This window comes from Antennarius striatus, chromosome 23 (genome assembly GCF_040054535.1).
Source record: "Antennarius striatus isolate MH-2024 chromosome 23, ASM4005453v1, whole genome shotgun sequence".
NCBI lineage: Eukaryota > Metazoa > Chordata > Actinopteri > Lophiiformes > Antennariidae > Antennarius > Antennarius striatus.
Window position 1 is genome coordinate 5,196,204 of NC_090798.1, and position 22,859 is coordinate 5,219,062.

The 22,859-nt window shown below is 39.8% G+C and overlaps 2 protein-coding genes across 4 annotated transcripts; one reads left to right on the plus strand and one right to left on the minus strand.

Moving 5' to 3' along the window:
• Positions 1-945: 945 nt before the first annotated feature.
• Positions 946-19,325, plus strand: LOC137590427 (endophilin-A1-like). 2 transcript variants are annotated; one of them, XM_068308039.1, is made up of 9 exons: positions 946-1,143; positions 11,431-11,499; positions 11,980-12,052; positions 12,130-12,273; positions 12,436-12,569; positions 12,652-12,810; positions 13,303-13,406; positions 13,491-13,621; positions 14,302-19,325. In XM_068308039.1, exons 1-9 carry the CDS (start codon positions 1,099-1,101, stop codon positions 14,496-14,498), a joined length of 1,056 nt encoding a protein of 351 aa, XP_068164140.1. In that variant the 5' UTR covers positions 946-1,098; the 3' UTR covers positions 14,499-19,325. The 2 variants fall into 2 exon arrangements, with proteins under 2 accessions (XP_068164140.1, XP_068164141.1); XM_068308040.1 differs by having other exon boundaries at positions 1,095-1,143; positions 11,934-12,052.
• A 970-nt stretch (positions 19,326-20,295) lies between these two features.
• On the minus strand, positions 20,296-22,831 carry LOC137590314 (uncharacterized oxidoreductase YtbE-like). 2 transcript variants are annotated; one of them, XM_068307854.1, is made up of 7 exons: positions 22,682-22,823; positions 22,397-22,446; positions 21,914-22,185; positions 21,631-21,776; positions 21,321-21,460; positions 20,995-21,153; positions 20,296-20,912 (listed from the first exon to the last, which is right to left on the minus strand). In XM_068307854.1, exons 3-7 carry the CDS (start codon positions 22,156-22,158, stop codon positions 20,733-20,735), a joined length of 870 nt encoding a protein of 289 aa, XP_068163955.1. In that variant the 5' UTR covers positions 22,159-22,185; positions 22,397-22,446; positions 22,682-22,823; the 3' UTR covers positions 20,296-20,732. The 2 variants fall into 2 exon arrangements, with proteins under 2 accessions (XP_068163955.1, XP_068163954.1); XM_068307853.1 differs by lacking the exon at positions 22,397-22,446 and having other exon boundaries at positions 20,297-20,912; positions 22,682-22,831.
• Positions 22,832-22,859: the final 28 nt, after the last annotated feature.

Below are 22,859 nucleotides of genomic sequence, written 5' to 3' on the forward strand. Positions count from 1 at the left end.
GCAGATGTATGTAATTATCGATTAACTTTAAAACAACCTTTTCTAGATAACGTAAACATATGAAACACTTAAATATATCACCTATTTCTAACCAATTAAAGTCGACGTCCAACGAGGAGCAGAAAAGTGAGGTACCACTCTGAAATTTCTTGGTACTACAAACACCTAAAACTTTGCAACATTGGACTAAACCTAAGATTACCATTATATATGTAAATCTGATTTAAAAAAACATTTTGTGTGGGGTTTTTTTCGTACTGATCCTGAAGGAAAAAATAAATGCTAGGTCAACATTATTTTGGTCTATGTTGGCATTTATATCTTGATATTACCAAACGTAGGAGCAATACGAACACTTAAATTATTGTTTTAGTATGTTGCCAACTCTGATTTACATATTACGAGAATATAGGTAGTACATCATTATTGAATGATAGTTTTCTACATAAACATGTTGATAGAGCAGGATTGTTTTAAGAAGTGAAGGAACACTTAAATCTATAAGCAATATCCAGTCGGGTGAACCTAGTTTCGCGGTGGTTATCAGGAACGTACGGGTGCGAATACGAATCTTGCACAAAATTACTGTCATTCAGGGCTTCAGATGTAAAACTGCTTTAACATGTGTAATATGTAATAAAATATAGATATGTTCTTATCATGGTGTTTTCACATTAAGAGGCCCATTAAAAAGTAAAACGGATTATAGAAAGGAACGCACAACTCATTAAAAAACGAAGTTGGAGATCTGATTTGAGGCGGCGTTGAAATATATTCTCCTAAATCGGGAAATAGTTTTCTCCATCATTCCGTTGCCACTTAAAGGCATCGTGAATTCTGGACAGTGCATTTGTTTACCACGTGGGTGAGCCATCTTATCATTAGACGATCTCTCCCGTTGGTTTTTCTCCCCCTCTCCGTCCTCTCTCTCTCTCTCCAGCTGGGTTTGCTCCTAATAATCATCGGTACCAATAAACGCACATTAACCACATAAACCAGAGGATTTACCATCTTTTTTTCCAGCCGCGTCTTTATTTCAATACACATAATTTTTTTTAAAATTCATCTTTTGCGTATTTCGTGTTTTTCTCCGCAGTGATGTCCGTCGCGGGGTTGAAGAAGCAGTTCCATAAAGCCACGCAGGTAAGCAGAGCCCTCCCGCCTGTTTCCATCACCTCCTTTCCCACGATTTAAAACCATTAAAAATCAGTTAAATCTCCGATGTTTTAACGATGAAAACGCGTCATTTGAATTCGTAATATATATATATATATATTCAAAATGCATTAAATGCAGCATTTATCCTTTAATAAAACCCTAATCGTTAAAACTATTCAAGGCACGTAGATGTTTGAAAATGTGATTTTAATGTAAAGGTGATGTATGGACAGCACAGGCCGTTTCCTCGCGCTGTTTATTTATTTATTTATTTATTTATTTATTTATTTTATGTGGGTATACCCCTCTCACGCACGCGCGTGGGGGCTATTACGTAAGAGAATATGAATTGAAAGTGAGGCTGCTGCTGCACGCGACAGGGAATTCCCTCCATCCTGCCTGATATATGTCCATCTTCATCTCCGACCAAATGTGAACTCCGATCTGGCCCTCGCCCTTTCTCCACTCCTGCCATCCTTTTCCTTTGTCGTCTCTGAAACTTACATTCCTCCCTCATCCCTTCTGGTGTCAGTAACCCACCTTTTTTTTATTCATATATCAATTACACCTATAGCCAGTTCATCTTCTTCTTTTCCACCTGTAGTCATCCTTCCATTATCTGTCCCTTTCTCTAATTCTATATTGGTCTAAACGGAGGAAAAACCTGTCCATCTTTTTACTATATTTCTTTTTTTTTTGTAGTCATTCTGTCTCTCAAAGCCTCATCCATCCATCATCCTCATTCTCTATGATAATCTCATCATCTCTATTATTTCTCCATCAACCCATCTTTAATTTTTCCTGTATTTCAGATTTATAATCTCTTGTCCTTTTATTTTATCTTTCCTTACCTTTCATCTGTCCGCCTCATCTATGCCCCATTTCTTCCATTTAACGTCTTTGCAAGTTTTCACATCCTATCTTTAAGCATCTATTTCCTTTTGTTACTATGTTAAACTCCGTTCCATCTCTTCATCACTCCTCCACTCCTCCTCCAATCTTCCCATCATGTATCATCCAGCATGAAGCCTCCTATTTCTGACTGTTCTGTTTCAAGTTGACTGCTGCTTTCCATCCACTTTTTTCTTGATTCTGATCTTTTATCTTTATGATAATTAGTTGATTGGCATTTTTATGCTGGCTGCTTTAAATAAACTCACATCGCATTGATTGTAAAGAAAAATCTCAAAGGAAGTCTGTTAGCCTCAATGACACTGGCTTTAATATTTGCGCTAAAGTCAAATCTGTCCAGGATGAAATGTCTGACGTCTCACCTGAGGAAATACTTGGTCAAAGACTAAATATGTAAATAGGATGAAACGTGGATGTTGTCTGATTGATGTTCTAGCTCCAGCTAGCATTAGTATGTACATTACAGGTACCACTAACATTTCTGCAGCGTGCACTTGATTTAGAAATCTTTAAACTCACAACATCATCAACTTAAAAAGATAGTTGGGCAGTTTGTGTTAGCATTTTTTTTTCTTTCAATACAGTCACTCCTAAATTTCATAGAAACATGCCAGTTAGTCACTAAAATAGTTTATAAGAGTTTTAGTATTTCTGAAACCTGAGGATGAGACTGGTAGTACATGATTTTTGTACTATTTTCATTAACTATCACTGTATTCGATCATTGTGACAGTAGCTAAACATATCAGATGGGATAGGGCTGCTATGGCATATGTGATTGTTTTTTGTCCTTCCTCTCTGTTTGAATCAATGTCAGTGTTATTTATTTTACTCTCCGTTACAGTAACGTGAGCCTCAGAGTCTGTGTCAAATCATAAACTGGAAACAACAGAACCAGAAGAATCCAGCTCCTTTACTTCTGTCAACAGAATAAATGCCTGCACATTTGTCCACCAATAACAATGCCAGATGTTACCGATTGATCCCTGAGGGGCAATCTGGGTCACTGCAGCAGAGCAGGACATAAAAATGAAATATTCAGCAGCGGCAGAGACTGAAAATGTCCCGATGGTTCTGACATACAGATAGTGTCTGCATCTTTTAATACACACTCTTTCACTTTGACTCACCAGAGTCACAGCTTCACAAGCCATATTGGTGTCATTCATAAAACAATTGAAAACTAAGTGAACAGAAGTAAACATTCGGCGCTGGTGAGTGACACAAACGCAACATTCTTCATTTTAGACTGTAGGGGTTTGAATATTCTATTGCAGCACAGGTCTTAACTTGTCTGCCAGATCTCCAGTTGACAAAAAATCAACTAGGCTAACTTCAGCAGAGGCAATTTGCTAGGTCAGTGGTTTGATCCCCATCCAGTCAAATGTTGAAGTATCCTTGAGCAAGATACTGAAACTCAATTTGCTCCTGGGACTGACTGATACTCCTGTATGGGTCAAATGGAAAGAAAGAATTTCCTATCGATGCAATAAAAGTGTTTTAAAGAACTAATTGATTCGGTGTTCATCCTGGGTTTTTTTGTTGGTGACCCTTTGTTGTGGAGAGGTGTGGACCTTAACAGGCAAGTCAACTTCCTGGACTTTAATGAGTAGATTATGTGTTTAACAAGAGCAAAAGAGGGCAAATTTTAAAAAAAAGGAATCACATGTTTTATCTGAAGAGGCAACGTCTCGCTCTGTGGCGAGATGTGAACAGTGAGATGAAGAGGAGGCGGGAGACAGGCCTAAAATAGATCTGTGACTCAACAGCAGATGTTAATGGAGACTGAGGGAATGGGAGGCGGCACCAGACGTCATAGACTGGTGTCATCAGGAGAGTCAGAGATTGGTAACTTCAGGAGAGTCAGAGACTGGTATCATTGGGAGAGTCAGACAGCAGTAGTAACTCCAGGAGACTCCCAGACTGGTGAAATCAGGAGAGTCAGTGTGGTAACAACAGGAGAGTCTGAGACCGGTAACTTAAGGAGAATCAGACTGGTAACACTAAACACTAGGAGAGTAAAGAACTGGTAAGTCTGGACACTTGGGAGTCAGACTGGAAATCAAACTGTCAATACCCGGGGAGTCAGAGCTGGTGAGTCTTTCTCTTTTAACCAGCCTGTTCATCCCTCTGGTGTTGATTAACCACAGAGCCCTGAGATCTAATTCATTAACATGATTTATTCATGGCCTTACCAAGGAGCACGCTATATCCCCAATAACCTGGGGCAAAAGTGTTGTTTACAAAAGGTGATGAATAATTCCAGACAGGAACATGCAGCGTCGGTGCAACGCAACTCAAAAATCACAGGTTGTAAGTCAGAAAAATAACCTTTCAGTGTGCGTCATTATGAAATTAAGACTCATTTCAGAGTAATTGCCGAGAAATTGGCTCATGCTGGAAAAATCTCTCCTTCTGTAATATTTTCAAGGATTGTTTTTTCTCCTATATTTTCTTCTGTCCTTCACCTGAAGATAAAAAAAACCTGCTCAATCAAACCTGCTCAATCATCCCTCCTCCACACTCTCACCCCTCTGGGGGGGGTGAGGCAAATTTGTTGTTTATGACTCTTCCTAAATTCACATTTTGTACAAGATAGTACTTGAGTATTCATATCAGATTTTACAGCTCAGTAGCTAATGGATTCCTGGAATCCATTTGTTCAGTTTCCCCCAACACCTGAACCATTAGATTGGGTTCCATGTTCCACACATTGTTAGATAAAGTGTATTTACTTCTGTCAGACTCCTGTTCTCAGCAGCTCTCGGTTATGGCATTACTGAACCCTCATTGACCATAAAGTGTTTTTATTCCTGGATAATGAAACCCGAGTGAGCATTCCTGCTTTCCAGCCAGTGCTAACTGTGGGTAGTGTGTGCCTATTGGCTAGTGTCACAGCCAATCAGGTGTAAGGAAAGGATGCAGAGTTGGAGCACTAAAAGTTGATGTGAACGCAGACATCCTGTCCACTGACATCTGAATCCAGGACACATCTCAGCATGCGGAGCATTTACATGTTGTGTCTTAAACGATGAACCTGAACACATGGTGGCGTTTGAAGCCAGAGGGCCGGTGACGAGGATGGGCCCCTGCTGCCAGTTGGGGCAGGAAATGGGACACCTCCATCCAACCAGCTGAATAAAACATGAGTGAGAAATACAGTACAATAAGACAAAAAGTGACTTAACTATTTGAAACGTAGCTCAGATATCATCTGTGGGGAAGATGCAAAGGGATGAAGGGAGAATTAAAAGGCAGAAAGGAAGGTGAAGGACACGGAAGTGGTAAAAGGAATGGGGAATAAAAAGTGACAAGTGCAAGAAATAAACATTTTGAAAGGATCATTGTTCATTTTCTCTGTTGCTTCCTGATCTAAATACACCCTCTCCTTTAACAAGACGTGGTGTTGTCGTGACAACCACACACGTGCAGAGGGAAAGCACAGTCGCAAACACTCAGAGCTCTGGTTTGCCCACTAAATAATTGATGAACCTTGAGGGCATTGCACGTGACAGAGAAGCAGGGGAAGGCGCCATTCCACTGCATGTGATTTCAGGTTTATTATCACATTTAATGCACTTCCTACTGTTGACCTTTGAGCTTGTCACTGTAAGTAGCACTTGGGTAGCATGTAACATGATCAAGTGGGGAAGTTAGCGCTGAACACTTTCTGTTGAATGATGTAAAACTAATACAGCAGTAACAAGTTTACACATGTCAAATATTTAAATTTCTTTATTTCCTACAAATACTATTTTCTAGAAGTTTTCATGGGAACGTGTTGCTGTAAATGAGTGAACGGTGGATGTTTTCACACATTTATTAATCAGGATACGTCTCTGCGTTTTGATTGTTAGATTTTTCTACTAGTTGTGTCGACTGACTTGAGATGTTAACATAATTTTGATGGGTTCTTTCCTTCCTGTCCTTGTTCCATCCTTCCTCTTCATGTACATGTTACTGTGTGAACACATAGTGAACATGCTGTTGACATGCACACAAATGTCACATTGTCTGTCTTTCTCTGCCCTTCCTCATCCTCTCCTTCTCCTCTCTGACGATCTCTAACAGTATGTGTCTCTTTGCTGGGTTTGTTTATTGCCTCATCAATCCTGAACGTCTCTCCAAAGAACCACAACAGGCCAGACCTGCGGCGGCGAACACTCGCCGTCTCTGAGTAGAGATGTTTTATCGTGCGGTTGAGTCGGGTGTTGGTGTGGGAGGCTTAGGCTACCCAAACCAGTTTTATTTATGTGAACCAACCAGACTGGTTGTCAAGTTTTAGGTACAGAGATCTAGCAGCCACAAGCTTGTCTGATCTGATTTTAATTGAATACGTTGAAGTTGAACTCATAACGTTGGAAGGTTATATTGAACTTTTCCTTTGTGGCATGGAAATAAACGTGTCTCTGTTTAACAGATCCCACCAATATTTTTCACAGGTTATTAAATGTTCCATGTGTTACTGTGGATTTTATTAGGGCTTTTGACTCACAACTCCAACAGCTCATGAATCTTTTGGTTGCCTGGAGGAGCTGGAATGTTGTTCTGTTTTTTAATATCTTACGTCTGAGGACAGAATAATGTCTCAATCCATCTTTGTTTATTTGTTTTTTATCAAGGCTTGAATGTTTGCTTGCTCTTCATGTGAATATGTCATCTCTTGGTTTCCTGCATCTTATTTTGACACATTTTATTCCACATTTTCTCCACCATTGAGTTTGTGCCAGTGACGCGACCTCGTCTTCATACAGCAGTGTTCCAGTACCGTGAAGCCTTGTTATGTAACCAACTTTTTCACATTATTTAAAGCTACCGAAGCTGGTTAACATGATCAAGCTTGGCTCAGACTTCAGGAGTTTTAGATTTTGAGGAATTTACTTTTCAAATCAGGTGGCAGATTGTCAGGAACAGGATCTGATAGAAGCATATTTAATACAATTTTAAAACCCTGTGTTGTTACTGTGACCGTCCATGTTGGACTTTGTCCCCCATTGTTGACACATTAGAAATAGAAATACATGAGAAAACCAGTCACTCTCAGTGTTGCATTTGTTTTGTGTCTTTTCCTGTCTGAAGTATATTGATGTACTACATCATGAGCAGTTATGGATGTTTATAGACCAGCTATTGATCAGATCTGATTTTGTATTAACCAAGCAGAGGAGAAGGTCAAGGAATTGTAAATGGAAATTCTCTCCAGCTCTTTCTAGGTGGCATTTATTTCAGTCTGAAGAGAATCTCTGGTTTTCCAGTTGTCTTTATTTGATAAGTTTGTAAGATGAGTTTACATGTTTTAAATTTTAAACTCTTTACTGCAGATTCAAATGTCACCGTCATTACAAAGGAAGGGAATCTTTCATGTTTTAAATACATTTTTAAATGAATACGCATTGAGAGGAGCCAGATGAGGTGGCTCGGGCATCTGGTTAGGATGCCTCCAGGACGCATCCCTGGTGAGGTGTTCCGGGCACGTCCTACCGGGTGGAGGCCCCGGGGACGACCCAGGACACGCTGGAGAGACTATGTCTCCCGGCTGGCCTGGGAACGCCTTGGGATTCTCCCGGAGGAGCTGGACGAAGTGGCTAGGGAGAGGGAAGTCTGGGCTTCCCTGCTTAAGCTGCTGCCCCCGCGACCCGACCCCGGATAGGCGGAAGAAGATTGATGGATGGATGGATGAATTAATGTGACCCATTTATTATGAAGGCAGCAGTTCATGTTTCATATGTTACCATGTATATTATGTTCTTACAGATGAGCATCATACTGTAGATCAGTCTTCTTCTTATGTAGTTAATAATTCATGACTGTGAGCTGCTGCATCATCGCTGATCCTCCTGTGGGAATCTACCCTCCAGAGGATTAGTGCATCATCACATCATCATTTGCTGTCTACCAGCCACCCTCTCATCACCATGTTTTATTGTTCTTCCTTCTTCCTCAAGTAAATTTTTCTGCATTCATGTTATCCGCTTTGTTTTTGTAATTTCTTCATCTGTCATCCCTTCATTTTTCTCACCATCAAATTCAATCGTTCCTGAAAATATCAAAGAAAAGATTACCTAAAATTTGCTATTATGCTAAGTTCATATATTATAAGAGCTTTATAAAGTTCATGTTTAAATTTGAAGCTGTCAGGCTGTCGGGTCAACAATGATACTCCTCTCTGGTGAAGTTTGGAACTTTCATTTAACAAAGGAAAACCACTTGATTTGAGGCTAGTTAAATTTTTTGTGAGCACTAAAATATTGTAAAAATCCACATCAGTTGTAAAATAGTAATTGATAGAATATGGTTTCTTAACATACTCCAGATCAGTAACCTGTGCTGAATGTCATTCCTACCTTGTCCTTGTCCATCAGCAATCCAAGATGGCATCTGGGTTTTCTGGCAGCAGCTCAGACTGATAAATGAAGCTACCGCCAGCCTCTCCTTCATGGTTTCTTGTTTCTGATTCTCCTCCATACAAGATTAATGTGACTGCAGAGGAGTGAGGTCTCCTCTGTCTGCTGTCAGGGCACTGTGACCTCTGACCTTCCATCTCCTGTAATTTGTAATGAAGCTGTGGAACACAGCAGGAATGATGCAGCAAAAGCAGGAGCACAGACAAAGAGGGTGGAGGAGGGTGATCATGAGATGAAGAGGTGGAGGCTGAAGAGAGGATGTAGAACAGATGGGGTTTGTTAATGCCTCAGTGGTTTAAATGGTTGTTATTTCCACTTCATGAGTTTGTGTGGGTGTGAACGATTTCATGCCAGCACCCATGGTCCCATTGTGAGGTTTTTCTTAATTTCACTTGTAATTTTCTTTATCTTCGGAGGGAAAGGCAGTCTAATACAGGAAAAAGAGGCGTATTAGCAGTACCCTCTGCAGGCCAAAGTTGGAAAGTTGAATTTACTGCATGAGGAGTGAAGAGCTGTTGAACACAGGAACATCTGCACCTCCTCAGTATGGTGGAGGCTTTAAAACTTGGAGTCCTTAGTGTAACTTGATTGTTTAAAAATGGCAGCATAAGTTTGTGCTGTCCAGGATATTCAATGCCCTTCTTTGTGTGACACAATGACAATCCTCTCTGACCAATCAGTGGTATACAATGTTTTCCAACTCCTTTTAGTACCTGGTACCAGGTGACACCAAAACACTAGGTACCGAATACAGTTACATGATAAAACCTCAAAAGACAAGTCTAGTTCAGTAGCGCTGGTAGTGGAAACACAACTTCATTTAGGTGAAAGTATTCAGGGGTTATTGTGACGCTTCATGCAGTAGAATAGGTAGAATAGTCAAGTTGTATTTTAGATCTTGCCATATGTTTATATAATGACATAAAACCTCATCACACATCATTATAAGGTAGAGGTGAGACCCTACGTGAAAACTCTACTTGGGCAGAAAATCAGACAGATGGCTCAGTATCCTTCAAAGCACTGCTGTGTCTGACATCGTATCTCACCGTATTTTAAGTTCTGTTCGCATGAACTAAAGAGTGTTTACAGCAGACTCAATATGTGTGCAAAGTATCGCAGATTTAAGTGTGTTGTAGTGTGTGAATGTTATTTTGTAGTGTTTGTGGATGAGACGTCACGTAGGAGGTAGTAGCTCTACCAAGACACAAAGTTATGTAATTGTGTGTGTGTGTGTGTGTGTGTGTGTGCGCGCGCGCATGTGTGTTTCCTGGAAACATGAGAGGGACCAGTCAGATCCCTGTCTCCATGACAACTGCATCTTCCTCCTAATCTGTTTGTCCTTCTCACGGTCGTCCTACTGTGGTTTTGTATTCCTAATTTAATAATGCAGCTTTTTTATTACCATTCCAACCATACACACACACACACACACACACACACACACACACATAGCATGAGTAGCTTGGCAAATGAACTACATGTCATTTTGATTTGCATGTGCAAGCAAAATTATTCAATCTTATTTCTAAAATGTATTATTGATCAGCTGTTAACCATATCAAACCATATATTTGCTCAGTCAAAGCCAAAATATCACCCTGATATGCAGTCGTCAGCATGGGAAAATTTTGGGAAGCTTGTTCTGTGAATCAGCGATAAGTGTGGCGATCAAAGAATGAAGCTGAAATGAAGCTGATCGTCAATTCTCTGCAATACTCTCAGACTGCAGTGCTTCCTCTGTCACCAGAAACCCTCAATGCGTAGAGGGTCAGATGGATTCTATCAAGTGTCAGGAAATCCTAGAAGGAAATGTCTGTAAATCTGCGAGGAAGATGAAGCCTGGGAATCATTTGATGACCCAAAAGGGCAATGAAACCCAGCAGGTCTCAAAATCCACCAAAGCTTGGTTTCAGAAGAAGTTTCAGGTCATTTATTTTATGGATTCGTCAGCTGACTGGAATTCCAGCCAGATGTTCCAATTCCAGTCATCTAACTGGAATCCATAAAAGACCGCTGGATTTGAAGAAGGAAATAGCAGCAGGTAAACATAGGAATACTCCCAAACTGGAGGCTTTTGTCCAAGAGCAATAGGATAGGATTCCTCAGGAACGGTGCCAGAAGCTGGTTTCTGGAGACTGCAGAGAGACTGCAGTACTTGTAAAAGTTGACCTGAAGCCCCAGTTTTTGGAGGTGGGAGGAAGCCGGAGAACCCGGAGAGAACCCACGCAGACACGGGAGAACTTGCAAACTCCGTACAGAGCGGGACACAAACCCGGAACCGCCTTACTGTGCGGCGACAGCACTACCCACTGCGCCACCATGCTGACTATATTTTATTATTATATTATTAGATATATATTATATTATCCGACATCTCTGTGAATTATTCCTTCTCTGCAGTCCTCCTCTGCTGCAGTTTGTAGTCTTACTCAATACATTTATATATGGGCATGTACAGCATGCCTGAGTCTGTGTGTGTGTAGCTTACTAATGCGTGGCTGGCTAATGTGAGTCACGATTGTGGAAATCACACTCTCCACCTCCTTCCTGCAGCCTGAAACAAACAGAAAACGAGGTGTCACTCTGCAGCATTTCTTGCCAAACACCGTCAGAAAGATGCCTTTAGGCTCAGAATACAGTCATATGCTTCAATATTCAGGAGTTTTCAGGTAGTTTTTAGATGAAAAAGCAACAATTCAAGGACAAAATTCCTCATTAAGGCGAGAGATTTGGTAGATAACATATGAAATTTCTTTGGGTTGATGGGGTCTCCTAGAGGAAATTGAGTAATCCTCACTCTCATCTAATCCTATATTATTCCTCCACATTTCACAAAAGTGTAGGAGTTTTCAAGTAATTCTGCTAATAAACTAACAGACATTGGGAAGAAAAAAAATGTGATTGTGGCAGCAATGAAAAACTGGGTTTAAATTTATTTTGGTTCCTGTTACAGAAAGTCAGTGAGAAGGTTGGAGGTGCAGAAGGAACCAAACTTGACGATGATTTCAAAGAAATGGAAAAGGTAAAAACACAGAACATTCATGAACATTAACTCCTGTCTGCATGTCAGACATTTATATCGTTTCTTTTGGGTTAATGGTCGGGATGGATTTGTTTCTAATACTGGGGGATTGCTGCAGGTCATGTCATCAATATTTTCTTCACTAATGAATATTCATTATTCTTATTTGTGTCCTGTCAGCTCATTATCAGAATAATATTTTTCTAGTGGCTTTGCAGACTGTGATTGGCAGCCCTCCTCCTCATCACTGTGAATAGTTTTTGGATCAGCATTTTCAGAATGTAGTTGTCATTAAAACCAAAGGTTGATTGTCGGGGAAAAAAATAGTTGTCAAACTGTTCCTTGTGATTTGATGCTTGCAAACAGTTTATCAATGGTAAATTTTACCGTTAATGATTTTGCTTACAACTGTTTTCCTGTACATCCATATTCAGATAAGTATATTTAGCTCTCGCATTCTTCATGATGTGCTATCTGTAGAAGGTGGACATCACCAGCAGAGCAGTGTTGGACATCATGACCAAAACTACAGAATACCTCCAACCTAATCCAGGTAGGAATCACCCGAACAACGACCTCCACCTGTAGCCTCAAACACAACCGTTCACTGTTACGTAACCGTGCCTGCAGCCTCCAGAGCCAAGCTGAGTATGATCAACACCATGTCAAAGATCCGTGGCCAGGAAAAGGGACCCGGGTATCCGCAGGCTGAGTCGGTCCTGGGCGACGCCATGTTGAAGTTTGGACGGGAGTTGGGGGAGGAGTCTAGCTTTGGTGAGTGGGAATGAACACCTGATGTGTGTTGTTTTTGTAAAACAGACTAAACACAGTTTAAACCTTGGCAGAGCTGGGTTTGTTTTTTTTTAATTTATCATGTCTAGGTAAGTGTCACTAGATATTTTGCATCTTATTTCATCCTTCATCCCTTCCATCTAGGCTTGGCACTGATTGATGCCAGTGAAGCAATGAAGGAGCTCGGTGAGGTGAAGGATGCTCTTGACATGGAAGTGAAACAGAACTTCATCGACCCCCTGCAGAACCTCCACGACAAAGACCTCAAAGAGATCCAGGTGAATAAACATCAGTCAGTGGTTACATCACAATGGAACGACCACTGTGCAGGAACTTATACATGTCCATCTCTAACCGCAGCACCATCTGAAGAAGATGGAGGGCCGCCGTCTGGACTTTGACTACAAGAAAAAACGTCAGGGTAAAGTCCAGGATGAGGAGATAAAACAGGCGCTGGAAAAGTTTGACGAGAGCAAAGAGATCGCAGAGCAGAGCATGTTTAACCTTCTGGAGAGTGATGTAAGGACCGCTGAAGGGATGTAACTATCAATCATATGTACGATCACTTCAGGTTAGACACCAAAGTAAATGTACCGACCAAATTACGTCAGTAAAGCTAATTAGTGATACTTGTTTAATCAGTCAATGCTAAATTTCGATGCAAAATACTTTAAAGCTTGCCGGGACAAGGCAGTAGAGTATCTGAAATTATTCATAACATATTTTAATTACATTTTATGCAGAGGTGAAATGAAGTGGATTCGATTTTAGATTAAATTTGTCTTTTTTTTTATGAGATTTTTTTTTCAGTTTTTGTAAAAAATGGTGCACAAAGTTCACTTTTTAGTTGATGTTAACTTCAATAAAATCATTGAGTTAAAAAAAATAAAAACAACTGTGTAAAAACAAAGTACTGTAATCCAGAACAAAGATAGTAAAGAAAAGTGTGTGTGTGTGTGTGTGTGTGTGTGTGTGTGTGTGTGTGTGTGTGTGTGTGTGTGTGTGTTTCAGATAGAGCAGGTGAGCCAGCTGGCAGCGTTGGTTCAAGCTCAGTTGGAATACCACAGCCGCTCTGCTGAAATCCTCCAACAGCTCACCAGCAAGATGGAGGACAGGTATCTCAGCTCCGCTTAGATGTTATCGATATTAACCAAATGAAACAGATTGGTGTGGTTGAACGAATCTGTTTCTGTGTGCAGGATAAAAGAAGTTTCCAGTAAACCACGGAAAGAATACAATCCCAAACCGCGAATGACCCTGGAGCTTTTGCCCCCCAGCGAGAGCCACAATGGAGGGATACATTCTGCCAAATCGCCCGGAAGATCACCAGGTAGTGAGCTCATAAGAGCTGGTAGGGAACATCACACCCTGGCACAATCCCGTCACCTGTGAAACAGCTAACATTAGCACATCTAAAGCCAGTGTTGCACTTATTCTTGAAGGATTTAATCCTCCATGAAAACTTGAAGTGGAGCACTGAGTCGTTCATGATAGCATCATGTCAATAATCAGCTGTTTGGATCACTTGTCAGTTTAATTGCATTATCTAACACACAGCCACAGATTCTATCTGAACTTCCTTAGTAACATTTAGTAGCTAAGAGTCTGAGATGACTTAAAACTCAGGATGAAACCAGTAAAACATTAATTCTGTTCTCCAGTCTCCAATAAACTGTGGCACAAACAGGTGATAATGCTGTTTCTTCTTCTTTGGTAAAGCAGTCTTGAAGCTACAATGGTGTATTGCTGCCCTCTGCTGGCTGATATTGGTGATCCTACTGTACTGATATTCATCAGTCTCTTCATTCTAGTCCAGTTATCAGGTTGAATTTAGCGTTACAGCTCATTCTGCAGCATCTCCCGATCTATGAATACCAATCGCTCAGCAGATTTGGTGACAAACTTAAATAAAAATTATTGACACACAAAAAATGTCCACTAGAGATTTACTGTCATTTTTTTAAAGACACTAACTCAGCCTTTCTTCTCCTTGTTTCTATCCCCTCACAGCTCCCATGGACCAACCCTGCTGCAGAGCCCTCTATGACTTTGAACCAGAAAATGAAGGTGAGCTGGGCTTCAAAGAAGGTGACGTCATCACTCTGACCAACCAGATCGACGACAACTGGTATGAAGGAATGATCAACGGCCAGTCGGGCTTCTTCCCCATCAACTACGTGGATATCCTGGTGCCACTCCCTCATTAGGTCCCGCCAAAGACCTGAGCCCCACCCTGACCGATCCCGACACCCCAGAATATAGCCTGTATTTGCAACAAACCACACATTCTTCTTCTTCTGTGCTTCTGTGCGATTCTGCTTTCACAAAACAGACCGGGATGTAGAGATGTGGAGAATCAGGCGAGGCAGTAGGACAGTGATTTCCAGGAAAAGAGGAATTTAACGACAACAGGAACTAAGGAGAAGATGAAGAGATGCTAAACGTTTATGGCACAGCGCTCACTCAGTTGTGCTCCGCTCAGCCGGGCAGATACTGATGAGTTTTTGGAAACTTCCGAATAAGGCACGGTGTATATGTGTGTGCATGTTTGTGTCTATATATGTGCGTTTTGACCTGTTCTTACTCTGTTACGAATCAGCCAGCATCAATTTCTGCTTGTCAGTTAAATTCTTAGACCTTTTTTTGTGAGTGACAATTTCTCTCTTCTTAATTTCTTTGGCATCTTTCTCTTGAAGTACTTCTGTCTTCTCTACCTTGACTTGTGCTTTTCTTCAGCTCTAGTTTTCTCAACTCCTTCCCTTTTTGGCTAGCACTACCTTTTAGCATGGCTCAGTTGTGGTATGCAGACCTCTAACCCATGATGCAGAGCTGTTTGAGTATACCTCGTACTCTTGTACATCCTCTGTTTCGAATCTCAGCGCTGTGGCTGCATGCATGAACCAGCCAAAAAGTTCACGTGTTGAGACACCAGTTGTTTTCAGGAGAGAGTCCTTTCCCCCCCCCAAAAAAAATAAAGAAGAACCCCATTTCTCTAACGGTGGGAATTTCAGAAGGTCTTTATAGGTTTTACCATCATGAAACTAATTCTGCGCACAAAGGAAAATCTGTTACACATGAATTCCAAGGCAGCCGTGATAAGGGGTGACTCAGAACAGGCCGGGTTGGCACACAGACATGTCAGTAGGCACCGAGGAAAAGCTGCTTTTTTGTGTGTCAGTGAACCATGTGGTGTAGATGTGTCTTGATTTGTTCCGTTTGTGGCTTTTGCATGTTGGGAACAGTGGTAGCTTTTTCAAAAAATTCCTGTTTTAATGTGAATGATACTCAGTGTGGTCCTCAATCTAACATCCTCAATCCAATCTGGGTGGTCGCTAACAATGTACAACCCGGACTATCTGAGACATTTACAGATCCAAGCTTTAACTGCCTGATCTGCTCACAGTCATCATGGCCACCTAAATAATATCAAACGTGTTTCGTAATTTGGGTTTAAAATCACCACAGTATCTTGGAGCTCCTTAAGAATAGCAAACACACTCGTCCTGGAACACAACATGTTCACCATGTCTCATCAAAGCGATAGGTAAGTTCAATTAGGAAAGGGAAGTTATGTGAGGTACAGAAGTCACGTGTGTGATGCAACCTGACTTTAAAATAGTTAAAATTTTAAAACTGATTCTTGTTCAGGTGATAACGTAATCTTTGCAAGACTTGTTGAATATTAAAAACATCCTAGGAACCTTCAAAATATTATTGAGGTCTCTGTTGCTGCATCCAAATCATGTGCTATGCACTGATTTTTATTTGCATTATCATGATGAAAAAATCATTCCCTCGTTCAAAGAACTTGAAATCACTTTTGCTCCTCAGACTCAGTTTTAAGAACTTTTTGAGGTCATGCTTATCACAGCACTCTAGGACCCTTAGTTGACTCAAATGTGCACTGATTGGTTGTACGGGCGAGCAAACGCAGTGTACGTTTTTAAAAATACAAGTTGTGAAACTTGACAAATACGGACCAACGTTTGTTGCATTTTGCTGATAATGTTAGAGCGTCTGCTGTCCAGTTGTTACTTCAGAGTTGCTGGTGCAACTCCCAGGTGGACAAATCCTCAGTGAGTCAGCAGAAATGTACAGCCTGAAAAACACTCAATGACAAGTTATTGAGTTTATACCGTTGGCCACTGTCAGTTATGTTGTCCTTACTACTTCATTGCATTATTGGATATAGTTGATGTTGTAGTGCTCACTGTTTCCATATTGAAGTATTTCCTTGGAAAATGCATACCTGTCATGTAATACTGGCTTCATATTAAAGTTTTGGACATTCTTAGAAGCACTTATTGTTTTAACATATTTAGTGACATGTTAGTTACTGTATGTTTTTTTTAGGCAAGTTGTATTTAGAATAACTTATACATTCTCAGAACATCGTTATCTGATTGATTCTCATACCATGTCTTGTCACCCTTATCTTTATAATTGCAATAACTGAACTTTGCAGGATTTTTTAACATCAGGCTTTTCCTGAAAGTTTTGAACATTGAAGAGCCTTGGTTTAGTTTTGGCTGTTATAAAGCACAGATCATATTGTCATGTAAATGTACTCATCACTTTCAGTGGAGATGTGACGTACAAACCCTAACCCTATCTTGGTCCCCATTCGTTGGGAGCGTCACACCGGCGGGATGCAAACTGTGTTGCCTCCAAGAGTGTTTCTGGATCTCATCCTTCAATTTTTTGATTGCTAATAGAACCTTCCAGTACTCTCAATAAACATCAGTATCTGTGGAATCCATTAGCCGTGCTAGTTCCTTGGAGTAGTGGGACATGTCCATGGCTACAACTGTTACTCCACCAAAGTGCTTACGTGTCAGCAGTATTGTTCATAAAGTAGTATTAATGAGTCTACTCTGGAAAACACCTGATAAAAATGGATGGTGGTATTTGTTGTTAAATAATCAAACTGTCACTCTCATTGGATTATTTAAATTGTGATAAATTGGTCCTTAATATTCAATGGAAATTATCAGTTTGTGTTAAAATATATATAAAAACAAGTTGTGGACTAATAATTTTCAATGTCATGATATTGTTGACATTGTTGTTATTGTCAGAGCAAATTGTCAGAGCAAACTAAGTTTCACATACCAAGAGACACAGGAAACGATGACACTGAAGAAATTCTTAGAAAGGTTCTGGGTTTAAATCAACTCCATTGTACATAAATAAATCAAAATAAAAACTGATGCACATTGGTGGCTCAAGTCTACCACCTCGGTTGAATTGTTTTTCTCATGTACCATGCTAACCTTTTAAAAATTCAAATAGAATTTCATGCCTTTTAATATGATAAAGTTCTAAGAGGTTTCCAATCCAGACAGTAGTTCATACATTATCAAATAGCAGGAATCTGTGCTATCATGGCTAACTCTATTATGCCAAATATGGTTAACCGACTAGCCTTTTGCGTCACATCCCTGTGGTTTCTGCAGTGTTCACTATTTAAATGAGAATTAAAAAATGTACAGATGCTTTAATTTTTGTATTTTCAAGATGTATGTGAAGACTTGTATTCCTTTACAAGTGATCCAGTGGAGATGTCAGTGTTGGGATGCTATTGTAGCTGTTAATACTAAATTTGAGTAACAATACAAATCCAAAGTGAGACGTTCTTTCTGGGGTGCATAGTTTACTACTTCTTGTCAGTTCTTGACATGTGATTTGACATAATTATTCATTTAATGGGAGCAGATAATAATATTAGAGTGTTAGGATGGAGGATAGGATAGTGTGCTTGTCCTGGAAAGCTATAAACTAATAATAATTACTATTACAGTTATAATGACAAAAAAATGATGTTTGAGCCAGAGGTTCAGTAATAAATATTAAACGTTGGAGAGGCAATAAGTGATATAATAGTTTTATCTATCAATATCATCTACAAACTCACTACAGTACCTGCTTTACATGTCCATCTGTCTACTTTAGAAGCTTCTTTCTGTTACATAACTGTTACCAGGTTTTTGTAAAAGCTGTTGGTTTGGAGCACAAATGTCAGTTGTTGTTTGTTTTTTTTTGTTTTTTTATTTGTTGTGAGTCTGAAAACCAATTTTCCGTGTCTGCCAGTGGAAAACCCGAGAGCTGAATGCAACTGAACTTAACGTCAAGGTTGATCCTGCTAGCATCGTCTCACACTATATGAACTGATACCATTCATTTTCTGTTCAGCCAATTACTAAGTGCTTTAGAACTTAATATGTTTAAGGTATTTTGTTACGTAGCTTTTATTTGTCATTTTCTGTTTTGCTGATTTGCCCTCTATGGCGAGATGTATTCTAACCTCAGTGAGGGATTTGTACAGTGTTGGCTCCATCACCCTTTTGTCACCGGACCCCAACATTGTTACCTATTTGAGATTAATTTCACAATCACCTTTTCACTTGGGTCAAGCAAAGTACTCCAAAGCAAACAATGTCCTTGGAGACACAGCAGCTCTGAAAGCAGATAAATTCTCTCTGGTTTAGCTGAAGTTGAGAAGTATCAGGTTCTCTGACTGACTTAATTTTTGGCCCCATCCACTAAGGCTTAAGTGAGTCAGTCAGCTAAACTGTGCTCTCAGGGCTGCTTTGCCTTATTGAAACACACTATGATTTCCAGGTGTGGTCCTGGTCTGACCTGTGGCTGTGCTGCGTTTTACTGTCTGCCTTGTGGCTGTGCAAAATGGCCCTTATGAAACCTGGTGAGCTAAATGTGTGTATGTACATACATATGCACCTTGTTGATATTTATGTATTGTACTTATTAATTTGATTATTTATTCATTCCTGTGTCCTATTTATTAATTTGGCACCTGTGGTGTATTTGACGATTGTCAATAAATTAGTGTACGATGTGTAGTGATGGGGGGTGGGGGGTATTGAATGTGGTCAACAGACAAACCTAGCTGTGATACTAACTCTTAACTGTTGCTCTCCTTGTATTGGATGATGATATAATCTAAGACCACTGTATGTATACCTGCTTGTCGTGAAGATGAACTACAATGTACTGACAATAAAGAATTAACACTATGATGACACACTAGAGAAAACAAGGCTCTGATCTGTTCTTAATAGAGTTTATGCTGCTTACACCATTAAAATAACACAAATTGGAAAATGAAAACATCCACTATAGGTGGAGGTGTCTACCTCTATAACTTTACAACAAAATGGTTGTTATGCAACAAAAAAAGAAAAAAAAATCCCAAAAAGTGTTTGTCCAATAAGAAACTAGATCAATCTGACTTGTGTTTTCACAGGAACTAGTCTGCCCTTTGAATTATAGTTACAGAGCCAAGAGTTTGATTTTGGATAATGCTTGACTAATATTAAAATACAAAATATTCTGTTAATTCTGGTAATTGGATGAAAACGACCCTGGAGTTGACAGAGAATCTGCTGAATAATGAAAGTTTCTGATGAGATTAGAGAGAGAAACAATGAGAATACTGATAAAGTGAAGCATTGAGAGAGAAAAGCAGAAGGAAAGCTTTTCACATCATACCTACAGTACAAATTAATAAATTTGCCTCTATTAAACACAGATTCTCTCATTTAATGACACCAGAGGGCAAATATTTTAGTGCTACTAATCAATTTTAATATTCATGTAGCCGCAGGAGGGCACAAGCCAGTGTCTTATCGTTACGGTCCCATTTAGAAACTTTTGTTTGAGAAAGCATATTTTTGGAGGTTAGAAAATCATGCATTAATTAATCTAAATGAAGTTTGTTATACAGAGTAAATAATCCTTTGTTTCTGCACTAATGTTCCATATATAACAGTTATTTACATCAGATTAAAATTTAAAATCAATTCATTTGATGGGGGTTATTGTATTTATCCTGTTTTGTTGCAGGAACTGTTTTTTGCACTTTGTAATAAAAATGAAGTCTTTGTGGTTTAGGGTGACATTTTATAACTTTTGTATGTATTGGTATTTATTAGCCAGGTTGATTTGAAGTGATAGAACAAGTACTGCTGAGATATGTTTTATCCTTTTTATGTATTTTTTTTCAAAAACAATTCAAGTTATACATATACTTTTCACAATGTAAAGAAAGACTGCAAAGTATGTTTGTATAATCTAAAAGTACTTTGATAAGTTTAATGATAGACTGGTAAGAGAAAACAAGCATATTAAATCAATTGTAAAGTTACATTGACAGACTTAAAAAAGAACAAGAAAAATGCAAGGCAGTAAACAACACTTATTTGTAAAGGAAAAGGCTCTGTGTTTCATGATAAATCTTAAATACATAACCTCAATGCATTTATTAAGTAAAACCTGCTGCCTAAATTTACGAAGATGTTTGTCATTAAATCCATATTCCCTTTTTTTGTTTTGTCCTGTCTATCAAATCTGTAACAATATGACTGCAGAAGCCCCATGGAAGATGTGGTTATGATGATGGTGTTTGTTCCTCTAGTGATCTATCAAACCACTTCACATGGATCCCAGCAGCATCTGTATCCACAATCCAGGGCCGACAGTCTGTCCATGTCAGAATCACTCAGACTGAAGTCAAAGATCTTGGCATTATCCTTTATTCTGTCTGGATTTGATGATTTGGGGAGCACCAGGACTCCCTGTTGCACAGCCCAGCGCAAGAGGACCTGCAGAGAAACAAAATACCTCATTTTTACTGGGAAAGTTAAAAAAGGTTAGTAAATTTGTATTCTTTGTGTATACATTTACCTGTGCAGGTGTGCGTTCACATTTCTTTGCCACCTCTATGACTACAGGATCTTTGGTCAGCTCTCCTTTTCCTAAGGAGGAGTAGGCTTGGAAACACACTCCATACTCCTTACACACACTCCTCAGCTCTGTTTGGCGCAGCTTTGGGTGATACTCTACCTGGAGATCAAGAAGAAAAAAAAAGAGAATCAATTAGACTTGTTTAAGGTTGGTTGAAGAAAAGAAATAACACCATCTACATTGACTTTGTCAATAAAAAGAGAAATGTCTAAAGCTCGTTTCCTGGTTCTTTGTCCTACTAAATATTATCTATCCATGGATTATACTTGTAGCAGTGCAGGAGGGACTTTGCAGCTTTGCATAAGTGCTCTCATGTGTCCTTGGGTGTAGTTGGACACTCCTATGGCCTTAAGCTTCCCCTGAGCATGCAGCTCCTCCAGTGCTGCCCAACTCTGAGCTCGGTTGCCTGGAATTTAATATAAGTATTAATGATGACATCATCAGTGTTACACAACAAGGTCGACTAGAAACAGTGTCAGAAGACTTCTCTCTTTAATAGAAAAGCACTGACTTTACACAGCCAAGCAAACAGTTATTTCAGTTGGGATTCCCCAAAGAAAACCATGACATCTTTACCTGGGTTGCGTTGGTCAGACACTGACAGACCCCGTGTACCCGGCCAGTGGATCAGGTAGAGGTCAATGTAGTCCATGTCCAGTTCAGACAGGCTGTGCAGAGCCGCTTCCATCGCTCCCTCACCTTGATCCTTAGGACTCAACTTACTGCAGACAGAAACAATCAAGAATAGGACAGTGAAGTCTGTATTTGAAAGTCAAACTACATTTAGCTTTAGTGCCTTGACATGGTCGAGAGACAAAAATAATCGATAAATTTATATTCCAGCCAGTTCATATCTCACCTGGTTATGAATACATCCTCTCTGGTTAAGCCATGTTTGGGTAGGAGTTCCTTCAGAACTCGTCCCAATTCTGCTTCATTCCCATATACAGCGGCACTGTCAAAGGAACGGTAACCACAGTCCAGCGCTGCTTCCAAAGCCTGGTAAATCTCTTTAGGATCCTTTAACTTGTAGGTCCCCAAACCCAGGATGGGCATGTGCACTCCAGTGTTCAGGAGGATGGAGGGAGCAGCAGAGGAGGACATGTTTGCAACCAGTTTGGACAATTTTATCTACCAAAAAAGAGAGGGAGCAGAGTGAGAATGAAATGAGATTGTTTTCAGCAGGAAAGATTAACATGGCTGAAATCTTATGTGGAATTAATATAATTACTCTTACTTAGTCACAGAGGAATTTAGAGACAGGAAAACTTCATAACAGCACAAAGCTCACACATACACTATATAAAAATCACACTATACTCTAATAAATAAATGTTACTACCGTATAATGACACACACATAGACACTGACACACGATAGGATCCTTCCCTCCTGTGAAGGTGAGAGCAAGTTTTTACAATGCTACAGCTGTACAAGAACTTTGTTCTAGGTTCTTCACACCCACTCATGTGATCAAAACGAGAAATAACAATAAACAGTAAACAATAGTAACATAAAATTAGGAATACTGTTTATATTACAACTACGATGCGTTGTACGCTTTTAATGACTCAACTAAAATCATTTTATCAAATTACAGTGCGATAAAGGTATTTTTTTATCTCACCTTTCCGGCAACAACGTGTTGTCAACTCCCAACCTAAATGTATAGCGTTACTCAGACAAAGGTTACAAGCCGCAAATCACAAGGTATACATGGAATGTTTTAAGTACCGTCGCTTGCGGCTGTGTTTGGTCAGCTGACAATCATGTGACAGGGAAGGTACACGGGCTCTGCTCTGACG

Excerpts from the sequence above, each read along its gene's own strand:
- LOC137590427 (XM_068308039.1), top strand. The coding sequence starts at position 1,099 with ATGTCCGTCGCGGGGTTGAAGAAGCAGTTCCATAAAGCCACGCAG. Across the intron at positions 1,144-11,430 it reads AGTTCCATAAAGCCACGCAG|AAAGTCAGTGAGAAGGTTGG; the intron begins GTAAGCAGAGCC and ends TTCCTGTTACAG. Across the intron at positions 13,622-14,301 it reads ATCGCCCGGAAGATCACCAG|CTCCCATGGACCAACCCTGC; the intron begins GTAGTGAGCTCA and ends ATCCCCTCACAG.
- LOC137590314 (XM_068307854.1), bottom strand. The coding sequence starts at position 22,158 with ATGTCCTCCTCTGCTGCTCCCTCCATCCTCCTGAACACTGGAGTGCAC. Across the intron at positions 21,461-21,630 it reads GTCTGACCAACGCAACCCAG|GCAACCGAGCTCAGAGTTGG; the intron begins GTAAAGATGTCA and ends ATTAAATTCCAG. Across the intron at positions 20,913-20,994 it reads GTGAACGCACACCTGCACAG|GTCCTCTTGCGCTGGGCTGT; the intron begins GTAAATGTATAC and ends GTTTCTCTGCAG.